The sequence below is a fragment of the Larimichthys crocea genome, chromosome XV (genome assembly GCF_000972845.2).
Source record: "Larimichthys crocea isolate SSNF chromosome XV, L_crocea_2.0, whole genome shotgun sequence".
NCBI classification, from domain to species: domain Eukaryota; kingdom Metazoa; phylum Chordata; class Actinopteri; family Sciaenidae; genus Larimichthys; species Larimichthys crocea.
The window spans coordinates 870,001-892,484 of NC_040025.1; the positions used below are offsets into that span (position 1 = coordinate 870,001).

The window sequence follows — 22,484 nt, forward strand, 5'->3', positions numbered from 1 at the left end:
AAAGTTTCTTTATTGTAAATATACAGTAAGCTTTGCTTTGTTTGTCATATTTACTGCAGGTCTACAGCTGTACTGTAGACCTGCATGGCAACGTGAACATTACCATAGTAACTGATGCAGTGCGATGGGCAATACCAAATGAGAGGTGTACAGGATTAAAGATGCCAACTGCGAAATTGTATTCAGATATTCAGTTTAGGGATAGGACGTCTCTTTGCATAAACGCACCTCTTTATGTGAAACCAATACGGTTGTATTATTCTTTTCACTCGTGGATACCTCTGACGAAGTCTTTGGTTAACTCCAGTAACCCCTCCGCGCTCAGTAGGAGAATCCGATTTCAATATGGCGACCGCGGGTTTGAAAATCTGAACAGGCAGAAAAGATAATACTCGTAGTGACATCACGGCTGTGCTTTACTATATTTACAATGTCATTCTCATTTTTCTAGTGACAAAATAATATGGTCAAAACAGAAGACATTTCAACCATGGCGGACGGCTGGAAAGAAGTAGTTGAGAGAAGCCGGTTGGTTCCCCCGCCCAGGCAGACTGTCCGCCTGGCTGTGGAAAGCCACTTCACCCAGTCCCAGGGCTTCCAGCTCAGCCTCAGCCGGCTGACTGCTGCTCACCTCCCGCAGGTGACTGCTCACAGCTAACGCTAAATGCTTGGTATAGATGTAGAAACAGTTCTGCTCACTACAGAAATACCGTCGTGGTTAAAACGCGCCTAAATGCTGCGTAGTTTGTAACTGTGTGGAGTAGAGTACTGACTTAGGGGAGGTCATTGCATAGCAACGATATGATAAAGGCCTAACAGTGTACTCCATCTCGCCAAAACTTTGATTATTGACGGTTACCTTGCATTTTATCAAGCTGTCAATTATGTTGACGAAATAAAATAGCAGTGTAAGCCTGCTGCGGATCCTCTTGTAAATTTGGTTTAGAGATAATCCACCAAACGCCACTCCAGTTAATCTTAACTGGCACAGTTGTTTCCCACTAAGTGCTTGTTGCCTCCATCCATTGGAAAAAAAGTTTTGTGGACAAAGTCTTAATTGGTGCATTAAGTGTATGCAGAATGTAGGCTTTATGCTTCAGCAACTTTAACTACACTGAGGATTAAACCTTTCTGATGTGGGTGTCTTTTCTTTGTACTCACAGGAGGTGTCAGAGGGGGAACAAAACGTGACCTACCAGCTGCGAGTGACCCTGTTTGATAGAAATCACCAGCAGTTCTTTGGGAAAACATGGAAGAGTCGACCTCAGAGGATGAAAAACAACAAGATCTCCTTCAATGAGGTAGCTTTATTAAATTAGGCTTTTACTGAAACGAGCCCAGATGACAAACACCTTAACTCCTCATGATGTTTTGATAAGGAGCGATGATTATGTAGTAAAATCAATGCCCATTCAAGCATAGATTACATTTATTTAGAGCAGCCATTATTGAATTAAAACCATCTCAAAACCTCCACCACTCAAGGCTTTAAATTACCAGTGATGATTGGACTGCTCCACTCTTGAGAATGTTGCCAGCCTAAACACAGCGAGTTGCAAACTGCTCTGATTGCCAATAAGTGATTGTTGTGTGTTGTATCTAACAAGTCCCATGTTACTAGTGGTCCAGTCCATTTTCTCAACATGCAAGTTGAAGATAAGTAAAGATAAGTTATGTAAAGCAACAACTTGTGAGAATTAAGAGGATTCATCAGAAAAAGATCATGGATACAGTACAAATTACATCAGCTGCCATTGCTTTATGGTAGACACAATGACTCAAATGGTAATCAGGCAAACTAGTTCTTCAGGTAGTTCTGGAGGTCATAAAAGGAAATAGGTTTTAGAATTTGGTAATTAAATTGTCAATAAAGCCCCTAACAATAGCAATGTTTAATTTCAGAAATATAACATCCATTGGTCAGATCACATCAGAATGTTGTTTTGGTTTGATCAGCACACAGTGATCTGTCAAAATAAGCAAACAACCTGACTAGGGATGGGAGATATTGCTGTATTAATCCTTTATTATAATTCTATGCTTCAATAATTTTCTGGAATATCAGTGAAGTAATAGAATACTAATCCAATTAATTAATTACCAAGAGAGGTAGTGTATCAAATTGATGCAAAAGTTCCCCAAAAATCCCTTTACTGATTTCTAAAACTGCCCGATATATTAGGCAGAGCCATGACAGTGTATTTAGTGCAACAGTACTAAAAGGATGGTCACACAGATGTCAATCAAACACAGTGTGTAAACGGTGACAAGGTCCTTAAAGTATGGTCATGTTACATTTCCATCCTACGAAATAGTCCCTAACTTGGCCCCCGAATGAGGGTGTGATATCAATTCTCTGGAGGGAGTAATGAATAGATATTGATCAGAGATCACAAACTGTAAACAATATTCAATATAAGAGCTGTTCTACACTTTGTAGTGTGACAGTGTGATAAGGTACCTTGAAACTGAAAAGGCCTGTTCATATTCGTCCATTGCACTTGCTTCACTAGAAGTGAATGGGAAAAGGGAGAGAGTGTGTGTAATTTGTATCTGTTTAGATGAGGGCTAATCACCCTTTGTGACCAAGAGTGTCTAAAACAATTAAATGAGTTGATAACGTATCGTTGTTTGACTGCACAGGTTTAGATGTCAATGTTTTCGGAGCAGCTGTGCTTGGCTTTGCAGTTCTGTAATCTTTTTACAGGTAAAACCCTGAAAGCATCTCGTTCACGCCTTCTGCTTGTTGTGAGGCCACCAGCAGTAAAATGCTGACAGTCTCATATAGTTGAGAATTTGCTGTGTTTTGCTATTTCAACTCAGTTTTCACACTCCCACTGAACAGATGTGATTGAAAAGATTCGATTGATTTCCAGGCTGCATGTACCGAGTGTTAGAATTTAACACCTAATGGGTTTCAGAGCAGTATTTTGGCCTCCTTTTAATGTGCTCACAGTTGCAACGCATTAGTTCTTCGCTCATCCTCACAAGTGAGCAACAGCAAACACACGGCATCTCGCTGTCACCGTCATTACAGGTTTAACTTTAACGATCGACAGGTTCAGCGGCCCTGCTCAGAACCAGCACCAGTTTGTTAGCAGCAGGGACACGAACCCTGTGAGGAGTGCAGTGAATTCAAAATGAACTATTTCGCTTAACCACATCCATCAATCACATTACATCATTACAACTAAGTTGTGTGGAGACTTTGGCCATGGCTGCATTTTGTTAGACTAAATTGCAGCGCTGCACACTGAGGCAGGAGGCCAGGCACCCCAAACAACTGTTTGTTTTACAAGCTTTAAGTGCATTTATGCTGGTGTGCTGTAGATTTGTTGAATCAGGTTTAGATTTGGAGCTAAGTGTTCACTGTTTAGTTTGTTCACCTTTTGTAACATGGTGATTGCTTGTGGTACTCGTCCCAGCTTTCTACCCTAGCGCAATTTTATTAAGTGTATTTGAATAAACTCGATCATTTCTGTAGAGTATACTTTTATATATGAATTCTCAATATTTACAACATGAATCTGGTCTACTTTTGCTGTAGCATGATCAGGACTAAACTTTTCATACTTCAACAGAATTTTACTGCCCTTTCTACTAACTCTTTTTTTCCCATAACCACTAGGGATGCACCAAAAATTCGGCAACCGAAAATTTTCGGCCAAATTAACAGTGATTAAAACAACATGGGCTCTCTAACAATATAAATGAAATAATAATTATACTAACTGGAAATTCTACTGGAATATTTGAAGGATATTAAATAAACATTTACTTTCTTTGAAAAAACATGTCTACAAATTTATTCTAGGCTATTTATGCAATAGTTTCTGTTTCGGTTTCGGTATTCGGCCAACCATTTAATTTTTATTCGCTTTCGGTTTCGGCCGAAAATTTTCATTTCGGTGCATCCCTAATAACCACTTATTCTTATCAGTGTTGTTGAGGGCTGGAGCCAATCCTAGCCCATATTGGCTGAGAGGCAGGGCACACTCTGGACAATTTCCCAGTTCATCGCAGGACTGACACAAACAATCATTCATTCACACTCACACTCACACCTACGGGATATTTATAGTCACAGATTAGCCTATTAACCTAAGGGGCAGCACAGTGGTGCAGTGGTTAACACTGCCGCCCAGCAGGCTAGGACGTCTCTGTGGGAAGTTTGCATGTTCTTCCTGTGAGTGCATGGTTTTTCTCTAGGTGCTCTGGCTTCCTTCTACTGTCCAAAGACAGGCAGGTTAATAGGTTACCTACAACTACTACTCAATAGTACACGTAATGCTGTGTCGGTTAGTAGGTTAATTCATGCTTGAAGTGACAGTAAACTGATGGACCCTTTTGATAATTGTTTAATTATTTTAATCATCCAGTCAAAAATATCCAAAACACAATCTGATTACAGCCCCATTTAAAGACACCACATTGAGACTTGCGATAGACATTGTTCATAATTACTTTGACATTTTAGAGCCTCCACCATCAATCTATTAATTAATACATGCATCATGCATTTTTATAACAAGATGCTTTGCTTTCCTCCACTGACAAAATCGCTGTGGAGTCAATTGCTTGTTGTGAGCCTGAAGCACTGCTCCTCTGGTGATGTGGTAATAATTTTAGTTTTGTTTCCTCATGCCATCACTTTTAGCTTCATATTAATGCTTGTATGCAGATTGTGTTTCTGAAAGCAGTGTTTGCTGGCGACATTATCAAGACAAACGGGCAACTTCAATCATTAGGACATCATTATTTTATGGTTTGGAGGTAAATTTGGTGTACTTATGGCAGTATTTATTGTAAATGAATATCCTATGTTGAGAGTGACTAAATACTTACTGATTTATCGACTTTATCGATTTGTAGTTTTCCCCATGAGTCAGTGAATAAAGTTGGCCTGCAGTTTCAGTGAAATGTGAAGTCCGAGTTAGGCCGAAGTCTACTGCTGATTTCTTTACCTTTTCCAACCATTATGCTTTGAGTCTTTTCTTTTCTGTAATCATGATTAGAACAGAACAAAGAAACACTTTTTTGATGTCATACTGTGTGACATACTCTTTGAAAGATGTGCTTTGATGATGAAATTTCCAATTACTTCTTGAAAATGCTAAGAACATCACAGCTACAGACGACTTGAGACACAAAAGACAAAATATACTGGTACTGATATTTAAATATGCCATAAATCAAATTGTCATAATGGTATCCATTCAACTTGAAAGGACTTTGTTTAGCGAGGCACCCTCCGGTCTGTCATTTTCATGCTGCTTTCGTGGCTTCTTTCCTGTACAGTAGGGAAAGCTAAAACTGACATCTTCGAAAAACTCTTTACATGTCATTGTCCAATCCAGAGCTTTTCTAGTCAGATGTGAGGAAATGAGATCTAACTGGGCAAACCTATGGCACCACATTACTTAAAAAAAATCCTGGTTTAAGCCAAAGATGCACAGTGTGATACTGTTGGTCAACGCCATGGAACTTTTGAGAACTCAAATGAATTTACCTTGTAGTTTAAATCTTGTTTTAACAGGTAAATTTTTAATTTAAGCAATTCTTTATTTTAGTTTATACCGTCAGCTTAGTCTAGGCCATCATAGTAGTGCCTATGGATAAAAAAATTAAGTAAGACCAGACTCACCACTCGTTGTTGAGGTGTCTGACAGATCTGAGACTTGAAATAAACTACTTCTTCAGTTCACACATTGTCTATTCCTTAATATCTTCCCTTCACCAAGTTTTATAGGATGATAATAATAAAAATAACATAAAAATACTAATAATTCATAATAATAATAATAATAATAATAATAATAATAATAATAATAATATCTTAGTTTTAGCACAAAAACAAAATCTTCTTGATGTACCTTGAGGAATATCTATGTTTTCCACACTTTTAAAAACACTTTTTTATTTTAAAAAAAGAAGCAAAACATAAATGTTGTCATTAAATGTTAAACGTCTTAATACAAGCAACCTTACAAGAATGTCTAATGATGAAATGCAATCTAAAATAGACCAGCTTTTCATTGTATTAGTCAAAAAGAATACAAATCTGGCGAGATATTTCATGCCAAGTTGTGATATCATTTCCCAGAATGCAGCAGGCACAAGTATTAAGTTTGATATCCTGTAAAGCCTCCCAGTGACGAAAGGCTATATACACAAAGAAACTAGTGAGTCTTTCTGGTCCTGGTAGTAGTCCTGGTTCTGGTAGTATTGAGCCCCTTTGGTAAAACAGAAAAAAAAGGCAGGAAGTCCAATAAGATGTAACTAAACAACCATCAAAAGCAATGAAAAGATGTGTTACTGTCACACTTTCCTTAGATTTAGCAAATGAAAGAAGCTCATCAACACAAAGTGCTTTATAATTACAGTGTCAGTAAAACATTAGAAGCAGACCTTTTGTGTTGGTTCATTTTCGTAGGAAACTTTACTCATGGTAATTTATTTGCTACAGTTAATTGCAACCTCTCAGTATGGTGAATTTTGGAATACTCTTCATGCTGGAACAGACAAATTATATCTGCGCAGGAAGGGAAGAAGAATGAGGAAATGTGGAAGGTTTTTCTCTATGTATGTAAATCCACTCCATTTGGCAGCCATCTTTCATTCAGGCACTTTTGGGGATGTGCCCATCAGTTTGAGAGAACAGAAAGTCGAGCAGCGAATATTTGTTCCCTCCGTTATCTTACTATACCTCCTATGGGAATCAAAAGCCAGAAACCAGGTTCAAATAGACAACTGCAGCTCTGCTGATAGAAGTTTTTTGGCATCTTGTTGCAACAAGAGTCAATACTTAAGGAGGTATTCCTGCTAGTGCATTGCTTGAGCCTTGAACTAGTTGAAAGATGCAGTGTAACCACATAGGCCGCCAGAGAAGTTTCTTGTGGAAGGGTCATCAGTTTTGAACTACAAAATGTACCCCTATGTAGTCTCATCCCTTGAAAATGTGTCTCCCAGCATCATGTTTACCATCTCTTCCAAGTCACTCTGTTATTTTTAAACAGATATCTGGGGAGCAGCTGGATATCTGTGTTCTCTCTCAATCAAACATCTGAAGGTCTCTGCACGTTCTGGTTGGTGGCCAGTCACCCACCGCTTAATGATTGCGTCAGAGCGCTGCTGAGCTCTTCTGTAGCCTGCAATGTTGAAGATGCCTGATCTGCTTACAGTGTGAGCTGTTGTACATGCTGTTTTGACAAAGTCTTTTTAATGGAAAGAATATCATGAGCTGTAGCTGGCTGCTGCAGAGTCTTTTTTTTTTTTTTTTTTTACAGACACAGCAATGAGTCACAGCTATGGCACATTTCGATTTCCAGTTTTGTCACCATCTGTTTTCTGTCCTTTCCTCTGCTTGATGTTCCTTTGATCGAACAGTCTCTCACAGTGTACGGCCTTACTTTGATCCACCATTATAGTCATAGCCTGTACAAAAACGCACTTGGTATCCCAATAAGCGTCCTAATCCCATTATCCATCCAGGGTAATAATATAAACCACATCATATCCTATCAGGATGATAAAGTGGGCCTGGCCCTCTCTGTGTCGTGCCGCAAGAGCCGCACTAGCGTTTTTATTGGATTTGGCCCAATGCACTCGCATTCATGCTGGTGTTTATGAGTGGCAAATTGCTGTTTGATATCCAAATAATGTCATAGGGGGGATCCTCTCCTGAGTTACAGGAGCCCGGTGAAAATTGCAAGCCCGCCCCCCCCGCCCCCCTTAGTCAGCCATGATAGATTGGTTTTAATATCGGGTGAAAAGCAAAGATGCAAAGTGATTAAAAAGAGAAAGAGAGGGCTCTTACTAAATCGGTTTTCCTTCTTTGTGTCTGGATTTCTTTCTTCCCAAGCAAAGACAAGACGTCTTGACAGTGACGACTTCTGTTGCCTTTTGTGTGCTGCCTTTTTTTGAGGTGCCAAGTCTGACTTATTAAGCTTTTGTTTTGAAAGCAGAGTGCACATTTAAGGACAGTTTGATGGGTTTGTCAATGCTTTAATGGTTTTCGGATTGCAAACTGCTTTTATGTATGGGATACAGCAAGTATAGCATAACAGAGAGAAATCATACTGAAAATGTAGGCCCTTAGTTGTCTGTTTGCTTGAAATATAGGTTACTGTACAATACTGGTCTCTGATACTGAGGGAAAGTAAGCCCATTTTATCTTAAGTGTGCCTTTACAAAGCAGTCTTTCCACAGCCTGTGAACTAATGTCCCTTTTTTGCCTTCTTTTTATCGTGACAAAATCCAGTATTTCCTAAAACACACTACACTTACTCTTTCTCTCCGGTTGCTGGTTTTCTCAAATCATGACTCAGATTATTAAACAGCTGTTAGGATATTTTCTACAGGGTGGCTCTACTTGCTCTTCTCTAATGTAAAGTTGTGACAGCTGTGGACAGTAGAGGGCAATGTTGTGCTACAGATGGCACAGGCGGAGGAGTTGAGAGACTCGAGGAGGCAGAGAAAAATGTGCATCCTTATGCATTGTCTCTCACTGTGATCACTCCATTTGAACTCCCTGCCTTCACAGGGAGCCAGTGGTTTCTTCTCACATGTGCAACATTATCAGGCCGACAGCTGGGCTTTGGTGAAAAGGGCAAGTTTTGTTCCTGTCTGTACAACCCCTGTTTTTGTAGGTCTCCAAATGCTGTTTGGCATGACACAGGTAGCACACACATATAAACATGAGTATTCCTCTACCCTTCATTTCTTTGTCCCTTCTCCTACCTTTGACCACTTGGCTACTCTTAACTCTTACATTAAAACCTCTAACCTTAACCTTACCCTAAACTAAAGGGAGAGCAAAGCAGAGTGAACTATCATGTCTCAAGCCCCCACAATGTGATGAAAACAACACGCCTCACCACAATACACGGCAACACGCCAAAACACTTCAAAGCACTGAAAAGCAGAAGAAGACGGTACTTCACTGATGGGAAAACATTTGGACATCAGTCATGCAACCCCACTTTTGTTTTTTTGAATAGTTGTTCTCTAAAGAGCAAGCTGCTTTCAAAGTGAAGATTCCCATATGGTTTAAAAAGCACAAGTTCCTCCTTTAAGTGTTCGATAGGTTGCCAAATTTAAGTTGTGAGTGCTGTAACAAAGCCACAGCTAAAGCCTCCACCCCTTGCATTTTTGCCTTGCTCTCTAAAATGAGACACATACTCCAGAAAGGCTGGCTCAGCTGAAGGAAAACTCTTGTGAATGTGGTATATTTGTTATTGTGGGCAACATACAGAGTGTTTCACACGCTATTACATATGACTGACTGAGTAAACCGGCCCCTGGCTGAGAGACGTATTTTATGGATATTTCATATTATATTCACTGCATAACAATAAGTGTACAGAACAACTGATAAACTGTGCAGTTAATCAACAGTGAACACAATAACCACAGGAGGTTCTTGTCAAATGAGTGTCTGTTATATGTCGTCTTTATTTATCATACATACTTTTTTAAATCTGATTCGTTTATTTTATTTTTTTTTCAATTCATTATTCTTCCTGATGCTTGGCCACTGTCCTCTGGAATGAGGCTGGTTAGCAGCTCTGTGAATATAGCTTATGTTCAAGGCTTAATAATAAATCAACTGTGAACTTTCTTTTTAATAAAAACGGTCACAGCACATGTGAAGTATGGAGTCCTGATATGGACAAAATACAGGAAAAAGTTCAGCTTTGGGGGTCCATGGTCTAGTACCACTGACATTTAAGTCTAAGTCTAATATGACATGCCTATAAAAGCATGCACTGATAATGCCATAACTGTGTTAAAAAAAAGTATGTTTATATGTATTACTTATAGATACTAAATAAAAGAGGGACATTATCAAACGAAATTGTTATTCTTTGTGTATAATAACTGCTTGTGTAGCATTTGCTGGCTTTCCATTCACTATTTTAAGGTTAGCCCAATTTTCTAGCCCACACATTTAAAAAAAAAAAATTTAAAGATTATTTTTGGGGCTTTTATGCCTTTAATGATAGTACAGCCAAAGATAGACAGGAAGCAGGGGGCAGAGAGAGGGGGAATGACACGCAGTAAATGGCCGTCAGATGCGGGATTTGAACCGGGGCCAGCTGCAGCGAGGACTGTAGCCTCTACACACGGGGTGGCCACTTAACCCACTACCGACCGCCCCTCTAGCCCACACATTTGAACCTGTTTGCTATAAAGTTGTAAACAGCACCCCAATATAGTCACACAGCGATTACATGCATCATTAGCAGATGGCCACATGTAGGGAAAGCCTTCAGTTAAATGAATGAGTGGTGGTAAAGTACCAGTCTAGACCTCTGTAATAATCTCTCAGAAGTAATTAGGTGTTAATTGTTAAGTGTTTAGCAAAGAAAAAACAACAACTATAGTGACATAAAATAATGAGCAGCTACAGTATTAAAGCATGTTAGCAAAATATTGCATTTCAGTATTTTGCATTAACTGCCCTGCACACCTATGTTCCACCCACACAGGTGTTTTCACTTTGCTTGACTAGACCTTGATTGACAGTTTATTTCCAGCGTATCTCTGCCCAATGTAAACCTGAGCAGAGGTGCAATTAGACATGATATCAACTTTCTGGGCACACAGAGCCTTTAAGCACCAATGTTCATTCTTGACCTAGTAGTGGAAATAGTTTGACAGAACAGTTCAAACTCAAGCTCCACTTAATATTTGTCGTACAGAATCATGTCTTATGGTAGCTGAGGCAGAAAAAAACAGCTGGCGGGTTTCGACTTTTGATGTCAGGCATCCTGCAGTGAAGGAGACAGTGAGTAGGCCAACTGACTAGAGATGTGACCATGGACAATATATGGTGGTTTAGGGCTGTACTATCAGCATGGCTCAAAATGACTTCCATGCTAATATTTTCTAGTTATTTATTTATTAGAGTTATCACCATTATCACAGTTGTTTAGAAAACAACCTGATAAATTAGTTGTTTTTTCTTTTAAGCATGTTGTTTTAATCAATTTCACAGAACATCATTATTTCATTAAATTAACCTTTTATTAGGATAACTATTGAATGTGTAAGTGTGTAGGAGGTGTTTGCTGTAATGGTGCAATTATCACCCTTAATTTTATATGCATGTTTAACACTATGTAGGCTATGGCTTCTTCAACCTGTTGCTACAGATTTACATAACGGCCTTTTGATAAAAAAAGCCTTGTTCTTCGCATGTGGAAAGCGTCAGAGACTGTCAAATTGACATGGCATAAACGCGCATGCACAGCACCACAGAGACCGGTTATTGACAGCAGTCCACGCTGCCTCGCTGTGTACGTGCTCCATTGTCTTAGAGGCTTAAGCGTCACACCTGGTTGGAAAATGTTGTGCATAGCTGTAATTATGCCATCCGTCTGTAAACTGTCAGATTTAAAGCAGAATGTTTTTGTAAACTCTTTCATGAGCTGTGTGTTAAACAGCAGCTAATGTTAATATGGATCAGGATAAGCATTTTTGCTCTGCAAAAACAACTGTATATGCTGTGTTGTTATGTTTTTGTGTAGACAGTTTCACCTTCACCGTTTGATATTCAGCTCGTGTAACTATACTTTTTCTCATTCATTCCTAGTTGTCCATGACAACAAGTACACATTTACAGGGAATTGTAAACAGTACCACCACTGTGGCAAGTGTGTTGGTCGATACATGTATTGACCAGGTCAGCGCGGTGGTGCAGTGGTTAGCACTGTCACCTCACACCTCACAGCCTTGGCCTCTTGTCCAATGCCAGCTGGGATTGGCTCCAGTCCCCGCGACACTGATAAGAATAAGTGGTTACAGGAAATGGATGAATGGATGGATTGACCAATAAAATTGTAGTGGTTGGTAGACCTTTCACATGAACAACGGGGGAAAGAATAAAAATCAATGTTAGCCTAAAGGAGACTGGTAATATTCTTTTTACTATTGGCAATGAATGAAGCCTGATATATCCTATTAGTCTGTTCCATACAGTTGCATTGTTATCCAAAAGCTTGCACTAGGTGACATGTAAGCATGGGCGGGATCTATTTTTAAATTTTTATATACAGTACCTTCCTGACATTTCACTGGGATATATGGTATATGACAATGTTGTTTACAAAAAAAACAATGTAACAACAACGTAAGCTGCTGGTGATAGAGGTCATAGTAGCATGCATGACATTGTCTAGTACATGACTACAAGACTTGTGTTGTTGGGTTAAAATACTTAAAGCTTGTAGAGTAATGAATAGATAGGAAATAAGCGCCCTACCTCCATAGATTCTACAGCTGTGTTGCGACAGCGGTTACCGACACATAGGTGGGCTGAAAGATGAAGAAGTGCGGGTGGTGGTGGCAGACTTGACAGCTGAATAAAATCATGTGGCTAATAAACTGCGTTTGTAGTTGGAAGAAGTCATCACAAGATAAAGTTATATGTGGCAGTATTTTCATGATTTCATATACCACTCACAGTTTCCATCTTTCTCAGCTCAGATGCCTGTTCCACCAGTAGAGACTGACCTCAATACAGCGTCTCTCCATATCAGTTTAAAGAGGAACAACCCTACCCTTGGGGTTTCTAAATATCCTGATATACTGGTAATCACATGTTTCTTCAATCTTATCAGCATAGGTGCTGTTTATTTTGTCAGTGCCCAACTATTTTAGGAAATGACACAGCCCTAAAAGTGATTTTGTTGAGACATTTTTTAAAATTATAGATTGACTTCTTCTTCACCATCCATTAGAGAGACCGGGTAGGGAAGTCGAAGTATTCACAGACACACCGAAATATTTCTGGTTTTTGGTCTTTTCATGAAATTTGCTGACAACATAAAAACAGCCTTATTCTCCAACATATTGAACTATGCTCCCGTATAAATGCTTGTGAGCACAAACCGGCCCAAAGGAGTCGTGTAGTCCCTCCTTTGAACTGCTAAGTGCCCAGATAAATGGCCAGCAGTAAAACATTGTCTTGTTATGTTCGGTCTTCTATTCTGTGTTGTCTTTTACAAGGCATGGCACTTCCTACAGTAAATGTGGTGAGCCTATGAAATCTGCCTGTGTGAAAAGCCATATGATTGATGGACAAAGGAGCTGCTATGGCAGTACAGACAGGCCTTCAGCTTACCTCGGGGCTTAATTCCTTCTCCCTACTGGCATGCCACACTAAGAGATATACACTTCAATTATACATGGGGATGGTGGGGGGTGTAGGCTCTGCTGCCTTGCTTGAGAACTGATCAATATTTCAGCTCCAAGGGGACCAAACATTTAGCAGAGCAACTGCTGCTTAACAGCTTTACACACTGGAGTGGCACAGCCCGAAATACACAGCGATATACTGTAGGTGTGTGATCGAGGGAATTCAGGGACCACAAAAGCTGCTGCCGAGGTGACAGTAGGGAGAGATGAGAGCCTCGAGGAGATGTTAGGTCTGTGTGTGTGACTTATTTTTTACTGTGTGGTGTGTATTGACTGAATTCTTACTTGACTTACCCGACTCTCCTTCCTCCATCCCTATCTCATTTCTCCTACCGTCACCTGAGTTTTTTTCCCCTCCACACATGCAAACACACACCCACGCACTCACACACACAGGCACACACAGTGAGCTTGTCCATATGCCACTCTTGCTCTCAGCACTCCCGGAGGTTTGCATTGCCTGTGCGTGGGGCAGAGTTGCAAAGAGAGACACTGAGACAGAGAGAAAGAAAGGAAGAGATTCTGTCTGTCTTGTACTTTGTTGTTACAGGCTTTGCCATGTCAATTCCAACTTTAACTTTTTGTGTCTGAAGTCTGCCAGTGTTCCTCCGATTCTTTCATCATTGTATATTTCCTGCATTCCTTTGCTGTTGTGATGCAGCTTCTAAGTACTCAGTCAGTGCCCACAGTTTGTCTGTGAGGCATTTCAGACAGAATTTACAAAATGTCAGGAGACCAAAACCCGGGTGACAAACTAAGACTTTACCCAGCGAGTGCTGAGATCTGTCATTGGCAAATCTGGGGATGTTGTTGAATGCAGGATCTTTGGGTTTTGCTGGAGTCAGTGACAAGGCAGGGAACAACACCACTTACACTAAAAATGAGGAACAGGGACTTGGGGAAAATGTTTAGGGAGTTGTGCTGATGAGAAGGTTTTTATTGTGTGCTGGAATGTATTATGGAAACAGGAGTCAGTGTTGATGATGACAACATGCTTAAAGTGTCACTGAAGTGAGTTAGCTATAAGGAGAATGTCAGAGTTACTACACTTCTGCCGTTTCTTTCATCTTGTTCATTTCTCATCTGCTGCAGATCCAGGCCATTTAGCCTGTCAGGACACATGTAACTCATAGTCAATATTCCCTCTGCTGTCAGGACTGTAGTCAGTTCTCAACTCATTATTCTTGAGACAGATTATCTAGCTTTGTCAGTGTCTGTCCTCTTCATATTGTATCTAGACAGAAAGAGTTTGCTTGTTTCTCTCAGATAATAACAATGTGAATAACAGTGTATTAGGATGATGAGTTTAGTCTAAAATTGCAGATCTTCCAGCCATACAGTACGTGACAATCTTAGCAGGCCATAAATAATGCTGCGGGCCGCATGAAATCTGACCACGGACCGTGATTGGCCCCCGGGCCGGACTTTGGACATGCCTGCTTTAAAGGATGTTACCTAAAGATTCTGGGGACCCCTCCCCATCATTTTAATAGCACTGTCATCATGTCAAGACTCTCCCTTGACCAACATTTTGACTCATGTCGATATTGCAAAAACGAATGCAAAGATTTTCCTGAAATTTCCGCTTTCATCTTTTTAGAAATCTAAAGACAGATTTCCATGAAATTAACTGAATATTTCTGCTCCTCAGATCCTGAAAGAAGCTTTCATCTTGTGCCACCCTCAAGCCAAAATGTCAGTTTTTCTTTTCCACTAATCAACAAGAAATCTAAATGGTAGCAAAGCTCTTAGACTTGTTTTTTTTTTTTTTTTTTTTTTTTAATGTGAACAACACGTAATTCTGCAGTTTGTACAGTGTGTCCCTGCGTGACCTTGACTTGCTTTTAATGTTGCTTCTCTGCTGGACATTGCGAGGATCCAAATCATAAGCTACAAAGCCCTTGAGTGACTCATGATATAGAGTGAATTTCTCAGGGGCAGGAGTACAGGCAAACTTTGACTGAATATAGTCAGTGCTACAGTATTGTGTTTTAATTGTGTTCATGCAGTCCCGGCATCCTAATCTACAATGAAAACAAAAGGCCGGGCTTCACCCGCTGTGTTCTGTAGTCTAAAATAGCCTCAGATGGAGATTTTTGAAAAATGAGAAATGGTGCTCAATGAAAGTCCTTGCTGGATAGAAATCGCATCACTGTCACCTTCATTCCTTGGAGGGATTCCACATAATTGGGCTGTTTCTCCAGTAATTGCTGCAGTCCTTTCATCTTTGGCTGATAAATCAGCTTTTCTCTGTCCCCCACCTGTTCTTTTTCTTTCTCTGTTTTGTCCTTATGACATAAACTTTTATATCAAATCTTTTTTTTTTTTTACTTCGGCCACATTGTACACCTCAGGGGACATTCAGTGTCTCCATTAATGCAGTCCAAGCGCTCCTCTTTTTTCCCTGCCGGTGATAGAAAAAAACACCTTTTCTGCTTTCAACTTCTCAATCAGCTCCATTATACTGCTACTTCTTTTTTCTCTCGTCATGAATCAGGTTTTCACCAGCTGCCTCCTCAGATCCTGGACAATGACCTAGTTAACGAGACTCGTCTGAGCACCAGACTAGCCTGATGATCAGTCTAATTGCCATTTCGTTTCACTTCATTAATCAGTCTGTTTATGTTAAACGTTTTCTATTTCTATTTTTTCTATTTGTTATTTTTTACTCTGATCAAGCAGTAGTTACTGACATGTCTGTCGCGCTGGTGTTTCGATGTCAGTGACACAGAAGCATTTGGTATGAAGAAGTTAGTTTAACATTTTACATGCTGGTCAGGAGTTGCTATTTCTTCTTACAATGACTACTTTGGTTGCATCAATCCCTTTTTCTTTTCATCACTATTTGTTGTGGCAGTTTATCTGACGCTGTTTTTCTGGGTCTGCCGCAGGAAGATGATACCGCCATTCTTAATTCCAAACTGCAAAGCTGTGACGAGCACAGAGCACAAAAAACTGGAGATGATGGCAGCGATTCAGAGGTCTGAATTTGGCTGGGTCCAAATTCTACTCAGACTAATTGGGACTTATTTTTAGAATTTGTTTCTGTGACTTTGTCTTGATTCTTTAGACTTGTATTGCTATCCTATTTGCTGGCTGAAGTTGCTGTCAGTGTTGCCGTTTTCTCTCTGCTTAGGATTAATTATCCGGTTCTGATAGTCTGTTTTGGTTTTGGGCAGGTTTTCCCTACGAGCCAAGTTCACATCTATTTGATTCAACTGTCACACATATGCATACTGAGTCCTATCTGCCCTGCCTGCGATCCGGTGACATTACTGACCGTAAGGACACCTGGAGCCTCCATCGCTGTCATTTTCTCTGCCTCTCTATCATCCACACTGCCATCTCTCGTCTCTTCCTATGCTGGTGACAGTCATAGAATTTCACACCAAGAGGATTTGTGATGCTGATACCCGCTGGTTCTGTGCCTGTCAAATGACTTACTGTATCTCTCTCCTCCTCTCCCTTTCTCTCACTCTCTCTCCTCCACTTCAAGGAGTTGGCTATGCTGCCAAAACTAGTATCAGAGCGTTACTGCCAAGAATTTTCCTGAGTGCATGTGCCTGCTTAGTTTAGCTTCATAGGACTTCATGAGCTGAGCTATAACTTTAAAGTTTTTGCCTTTAACAAAAGTCCCAGCGTGAAGCCACCTGCTATATGATAAATGTAGTAGGAGCTCATGGTTATGTACACTTAAGTGTAAATGTATGCATTAAAGCCTGGTTGTGTGTTCATGTATTTATTTCTTATTGCTATGGCAACCTTTTATCATCCTAGACACACATGAACACACCGTCACACACAGGACATGCATAAAATGTGAAGAGTTAAGACAGGCATGCAGACATATGGAGTTAGCCTTTTAACTAAATCCCAGGTAGCTGACACGAGTGCTCCCTGCTTCCCAGCCAGCGTGTTGGCTAAATGGAAATGCACTGTTTGCTTTTCTTTTCAGAAACCTCCAGGGGTCCAACAACAGGGCCCTGTCAATTACACTCCAGTTGCTCTGGACCTCTCTATGCAAAACCAGTGCCCATTTGCAGCTTCTTTGTTTTGTGCAATGCCCACCAGTCGAGCTTTTGAATGACCACCTCGAGAGAGCTGGAAGAATTAGCCTCAGCTTTTACACTCTCATAGCACTACGAGAGGTTCATAATTGCTTATTTAGCACACAGTCAGTAACAGCCAGTAATATGACTTTATGAAGCTATTAACAGTTCCTGTTGATGTTTTCCAAAAGCAAGCAACTGATTAATGCTGCAATACAGTTTTTGTTAGCACCTCTCACAACAAGTCAACTTCATAGTTTATTGTAGTGCTACTAAAACAGAAACAGAAATACTTTTCTCTGTGTAATGATTTCTTGCAATAAATCAGACAGCACAATACAATTATTACAATACTACATAAAAAACCCAGATCTCCATGAGGGCTGTCACTTTTTTCAAAAATACCTCTGAAAATACAAACAGTTCATTCGAACGAATTCAAATACATTCACACACACCTTTTCCCAAATGTCAAAACATGGTACGTAACTGTATGAAATCACACTGAGAAACATAAACACTATGCTAAAGGTTAAGACATTCACTTCTTCCACACCAGTGAGCAGCATATCCACATATCCTTGCATATAAATCTATCGCTGACAGCATTTTTACAAGTGTCAAGATAGCAGGCGTGTCAGTAGATTTTTGTTGTCGTAGCGTAAGACAGCTACCTTGTCTAAAGCAGATGCCTTATCTTTATTAGTTACTTAGCTATCTACAATGACTGCTTTGGTGTCATAATTGTATGCGCAGGAGGGCATTACTAGTGAGTTTCCTTGATTTCCGTGGCAAACAAGGTAACATTACTAGGTTAGGTCTATCATTACTGATAGGTCAGCAGGGCATTCATTATTGTTCAAACTGATAGTGGAGCTCTCTCTACTGAAACACAAGTCAAAGTACTTCAGTCTGTTGTTCTTATAGACTGTAAATTTTGAATTTGAACATTTTTATCATTATGATTTGAATATTAACCATGTCCGAATGCATGTTCGAATTTCAAATAAAAAGTCCACAATTGGATCCAGCGTATGACCTACTGTCCATTCCACCGTGACATGTTTGGGTGCGCCACAGCTGCCAGAGCTGGGTGTAGCCATCCTATACAATGTTTGTGATCCCACCAGAAGCTGCAGCATGCTTTAGAAGTGTCCCAGAAAATATTCTCTGTATTCTATTTTGCAGAGAATTTGCGACTGTTCTATTTTTGATGGACGCCAGGTCAGTCAGCACAGACGAGATTGAGCTGGCCAGAAGACAGACACAGAAATGGCGTAGAGAGTGCGGTAAATTTTCAAAATCAAACACCCTGTGCAAACTTACTACTACTCTGAGAAATAGCCAAAGGGAAACTAGTTAACTATGTACCATATTTACTCATGATATAAAATCAAGGAAAAATTATCAAATCTGAGCAAGTTAATAAAGTGTGCTTTTTAAATGTTCCTAGAGGGGTAAGAAGCCGCAAAGAGAACAGAGAAAAACAGTGATCCAGGGGTTACTTAGCTGTAATGTCCAAAAATTGCCCAGTCAACCAGTTTAGGCAACAGCCACTGAACCTGTATGTTTGCATACAGTTTGTCACAAAATGTGGCAAAAGTTGGACAACATGCATTTATAGTTGTTATTATGTTTGCAGCTGTAACCACCATCACAATCTTCTCTCTTTATCCCCTCTCACTTTCACTTTTCTACCAAAGCTTGCTTTTGTTCATTGCTCAACATTGCTCCCTCATGGTATAATTTGCCTGTTTTCTGTTATACTTAAGTTCTCTGTCACCCACAAAGGGGTCTCAGCCAAACCTCCAGAAGCTGCAGACAGGCTGGCTGGTGGTGACAGTGACTTCAAGCTACATGCCTCCGTGCTGATGATGTTTTAATGTCAGCCCATATCCGTTCGCCCCTCTTTACTCAAGTTGGGGAGGGGGTGGATATTTACCCCTGTGAGAATCGATTACTGCTTTGTTGACAGTCGCTGTGGAGTATAACCTCTCATTAGGTCCAACATATGCTGCGCCTGGCATTGCTGCAGATGCAAGCTGTTTTCTCAATGACATCTCCCAGCGCTCCTGGGGTGTTGGGAAGGAGCAAGATCTCATAACATTGCCTTAACATAAAATTCTTTAAAAATTTTTTTAAAATGCATTATTTTGGTCTGGAAATATTACACATTTGGAGCTTTGGTTAGGCAAACTGATGTAAGTGTCAGTGGTGAATATGTGAATATTAGAACAAATATGTTTCCATAGCTAGTGTAACAGTATGTCCAAATCATTATTCCCCTTATTCTCCTTAATTCACTTGTGCATATCAATAAGTTATCTTGTCTAAAACTAAACAAAACTTGATGTCTGGGCACATGCCTCATTTCCTGTGAGTACAAAACATTACAGTACATTCATTTTTAATTTGCAGCAATACCTCACAGAAAGATACACAATTGATGTTAGTAAATGTAGCATGCGATGAGATATTTAGACACACTGTGTTTCTACAGGATAGAAGTTGTGACTTCATATTTATTTATTTCTATTTTTTAATTTTGTCAATTCATTTATACATACAATCAAATGTGAATAAAATGGAATCTAACAAAGTCTGAAGAAAGACATAAATGGTCTCCCCACAACCTATACATTTAGAATGAATGCCTCCTTACAAGTTTTCATAATAATAACAACTCAAAATAGTTCAAGGACAAAGCAAGCAATAACACATCTCTAAAAAAAACCTGCAACGCTGCCTTGTACTTGGGGCCATTGAGCCCCAATTTTTAATTTTTTGAAACATGCATGTTCTTCGTATATTTAAACAAACTTATAGCTGCTGACTTCACATTGACTCAGTCTGCTACTCTGCGTTTTCAACTCTTCACACTGACTAACGACGGCAACATCACAATATTAAAACTCAAACTCAAAATTCCCAATGAATTAAATGCACTCATCATTATGTGGTCGGAGTAAGTGTAATTTTGAATCACAATACTTGGAGAATAAGAATCTCAGTACATTTCGAATCGTCCCTCCAAGGGTTAGGGTCATGGTTATTTCCTGTCCCTACTATCACTATACAATAAAGACACAGACTGTCCTTCCAAAATAACAATAGTAATAATAAGAATTGAATTTAGTGTTACTTGCTCTATCTGGAAGGCTTTAAAAAGAAAGAAAGAGATCAACACAGTAAAGAAGAATTGCCTTCATAACAAATCACGGTTCGGTGTGGATAAGAGAACAGTGAGGTTTCTTTTCATCAGATCAATAGTAAGAACAGGAACAGAGCAGTAAACAACCACTTGAAGCTGAAGATAATAATACTTTTAGTCTTCTTGACACTTGCATAACTGCACAGTTTATTGACTATGACAACCAACTCAGTCGACACAATTGGTTGTACACGAAGCACCATCATGCTCCACCCTTCCCTGAAGCGGGCACTGAAGTCTCCAGCTCTTTGTGTTAGAAAAAGATATACAATAAAAGTATCCTGTGCTATTGTGGGGAAAACTGTACAAATGAGATATATTCAGGTAGAAATATTTATTCAAAGACTTGACACTATTTTATCCTTAGTTCAACTTGTCTGTCTCAAAATATTCATAACCAGCCATGGCTGTTTTCTTGAGTATCGACTACATCCTTTGAAAATCAGAATTATTACAAATTGAGTAAGGGAGATTTTTGCTCTGTGGGTACACAGTGTTTGTTTATTTTATTTTTTTTTCCGGAGATTGGAATGGAATCAATTTGGACGTGTATCAAAGCAGTGAGCCACATGAAAAAGGAATTCTACCTTTGAATTGGAAATCCATCGTGAACATTGTCCACGGTTTACATTGCTCTGAAGCTGGGGACTATGTCTTTGACCACAATGCAAATTTCACATTATCACGGGGGAGGGGGGGACTTGGGTGAACATGATAGAAAATAAGGATCCACTCCTCTCAATCTCTTGTTTATACATCATGGGATAGGTTCAAAAGAAGTTCATTGAAAGATGAGGCTTTGATTTTGGAGTTTAAGGTTGGAGGGAAAGAAATAAACTGAGCGAAAATAACGTTTTCAATCCATGAACACTGAATGGCATGCATCTTGGGATGGGGGATATTTTTACTTTCTCTGCTCAGCCTGTGTTTGCTGCTAGAGTATCTGTCTAAATTCTTGCTCAGCTCGATACACAATAAATGCTGAGTACCTGAGAAGATGTACGTTACCATTACTCAGAAATTGGGAAAGTGTCAGATTTGAGCAGAGATATTGTGTTAAAATTTTATTAAAGTACATTTCTCTCAAACCTTCCACTGAAAGCTGAGTGATGAAAATGTCATTACAAATTCAGAGCATCTATGTACAGTTACCAGTCATCCTCACTCCTCCTGTTCTGTCTGACTGGCCTGTGTTGACAAGGCCTTGCACAAAAAGTTGTCAGTGTTGAATCACCACCGCTTTCAGCAGACACACCAGTTTGTTAGCTATTTTGTGAATTTCAACATCCTTGTCTGCAAGCCAAAGTCCAATGAATACATAAAAACAAGGAAACAGACAAAAAAGTAACTCAAACCATGACTTGATGAATATCCTCCTACTCCCATGTTTCCAATCTGTATTCAGCTATGTTTGTATTTGAAAAAAACTAGCAATTTAAACTCACCCTGCAAAGAGATAAAAGACAGATGTGGCTGAAATAGGAATGCCTCTGAGGTTTTGAATTTGAATATACAACTCTGTGGTGGCTGATAGCTGGGTCTAAAGATGAACAGGCTCTGCCACAGTGGGCTGGGAGAAATTGACTCTGTATTTCAAGGTAGCTCATGTCTACTTATACTGTATTTTTCTGTTGACACTGTCATGTCCTTCTTTATGGGTTTGAAAAAAAAAACAGGCTTTATTGAGCTTGGGGACCAATGGATCACAGAGAATTTGTGGGTCTCTTTATCATATTCAGGCCAGTGTGCATGTAAATCTGTGTGACTCTCATGTAGGCAGGCTATTATTTCCAATTTGAATGGCAGATCAGAGTCTGTAAACAATTGCATCTACCTGGCACAGGCTACAAACAGGCTCCCAAGAGGCTTGACTGTCTTCCTCTAAACATGGGTAAAAAATAGCGAGGTCAAACTCACACGTAATCCTCTTCAAACAAATCAACCTCTTAAATGTGAGATTTATGTTGTCACATCCTCACCACTTGTTTGTCAGTACGGACATTGACACCGGTGTGTCAAGTTGA

At 39.7% G+C, this 22,484-nt stretch overlaps 1 protein-coding gene across 3 annotated transcripts in view; it reads left to right on the forward strand.

Annotated features, from left to right (window-relative positions):
- Positions 1–331: 331 nt before the first annotated feature.
- The window catches only part of nphp4 (nephronophthisis 4), a 149,906-nt gene continuing 127,753 nt past the window's right edge, over positions 332–22,484 (forward strand). For all 3 annotated transcript variants that reach the window (XM_027288781.1, XM_027288783.1, XM_027288782.1), the window contains exons 1-2: positions 332–640; positions 1,164–1,301. In XM_027288781.1, coding sequence (XP_027144582.1) covers positions 464–640; positions 1,164–1,301 — 315 coding nt within the window. In that variant the 5' untranslated portion in view covers positions 332–463. The remainder of the gene's footprint in view (positions 641–1,163; positions 1,302–22,484) is intronic.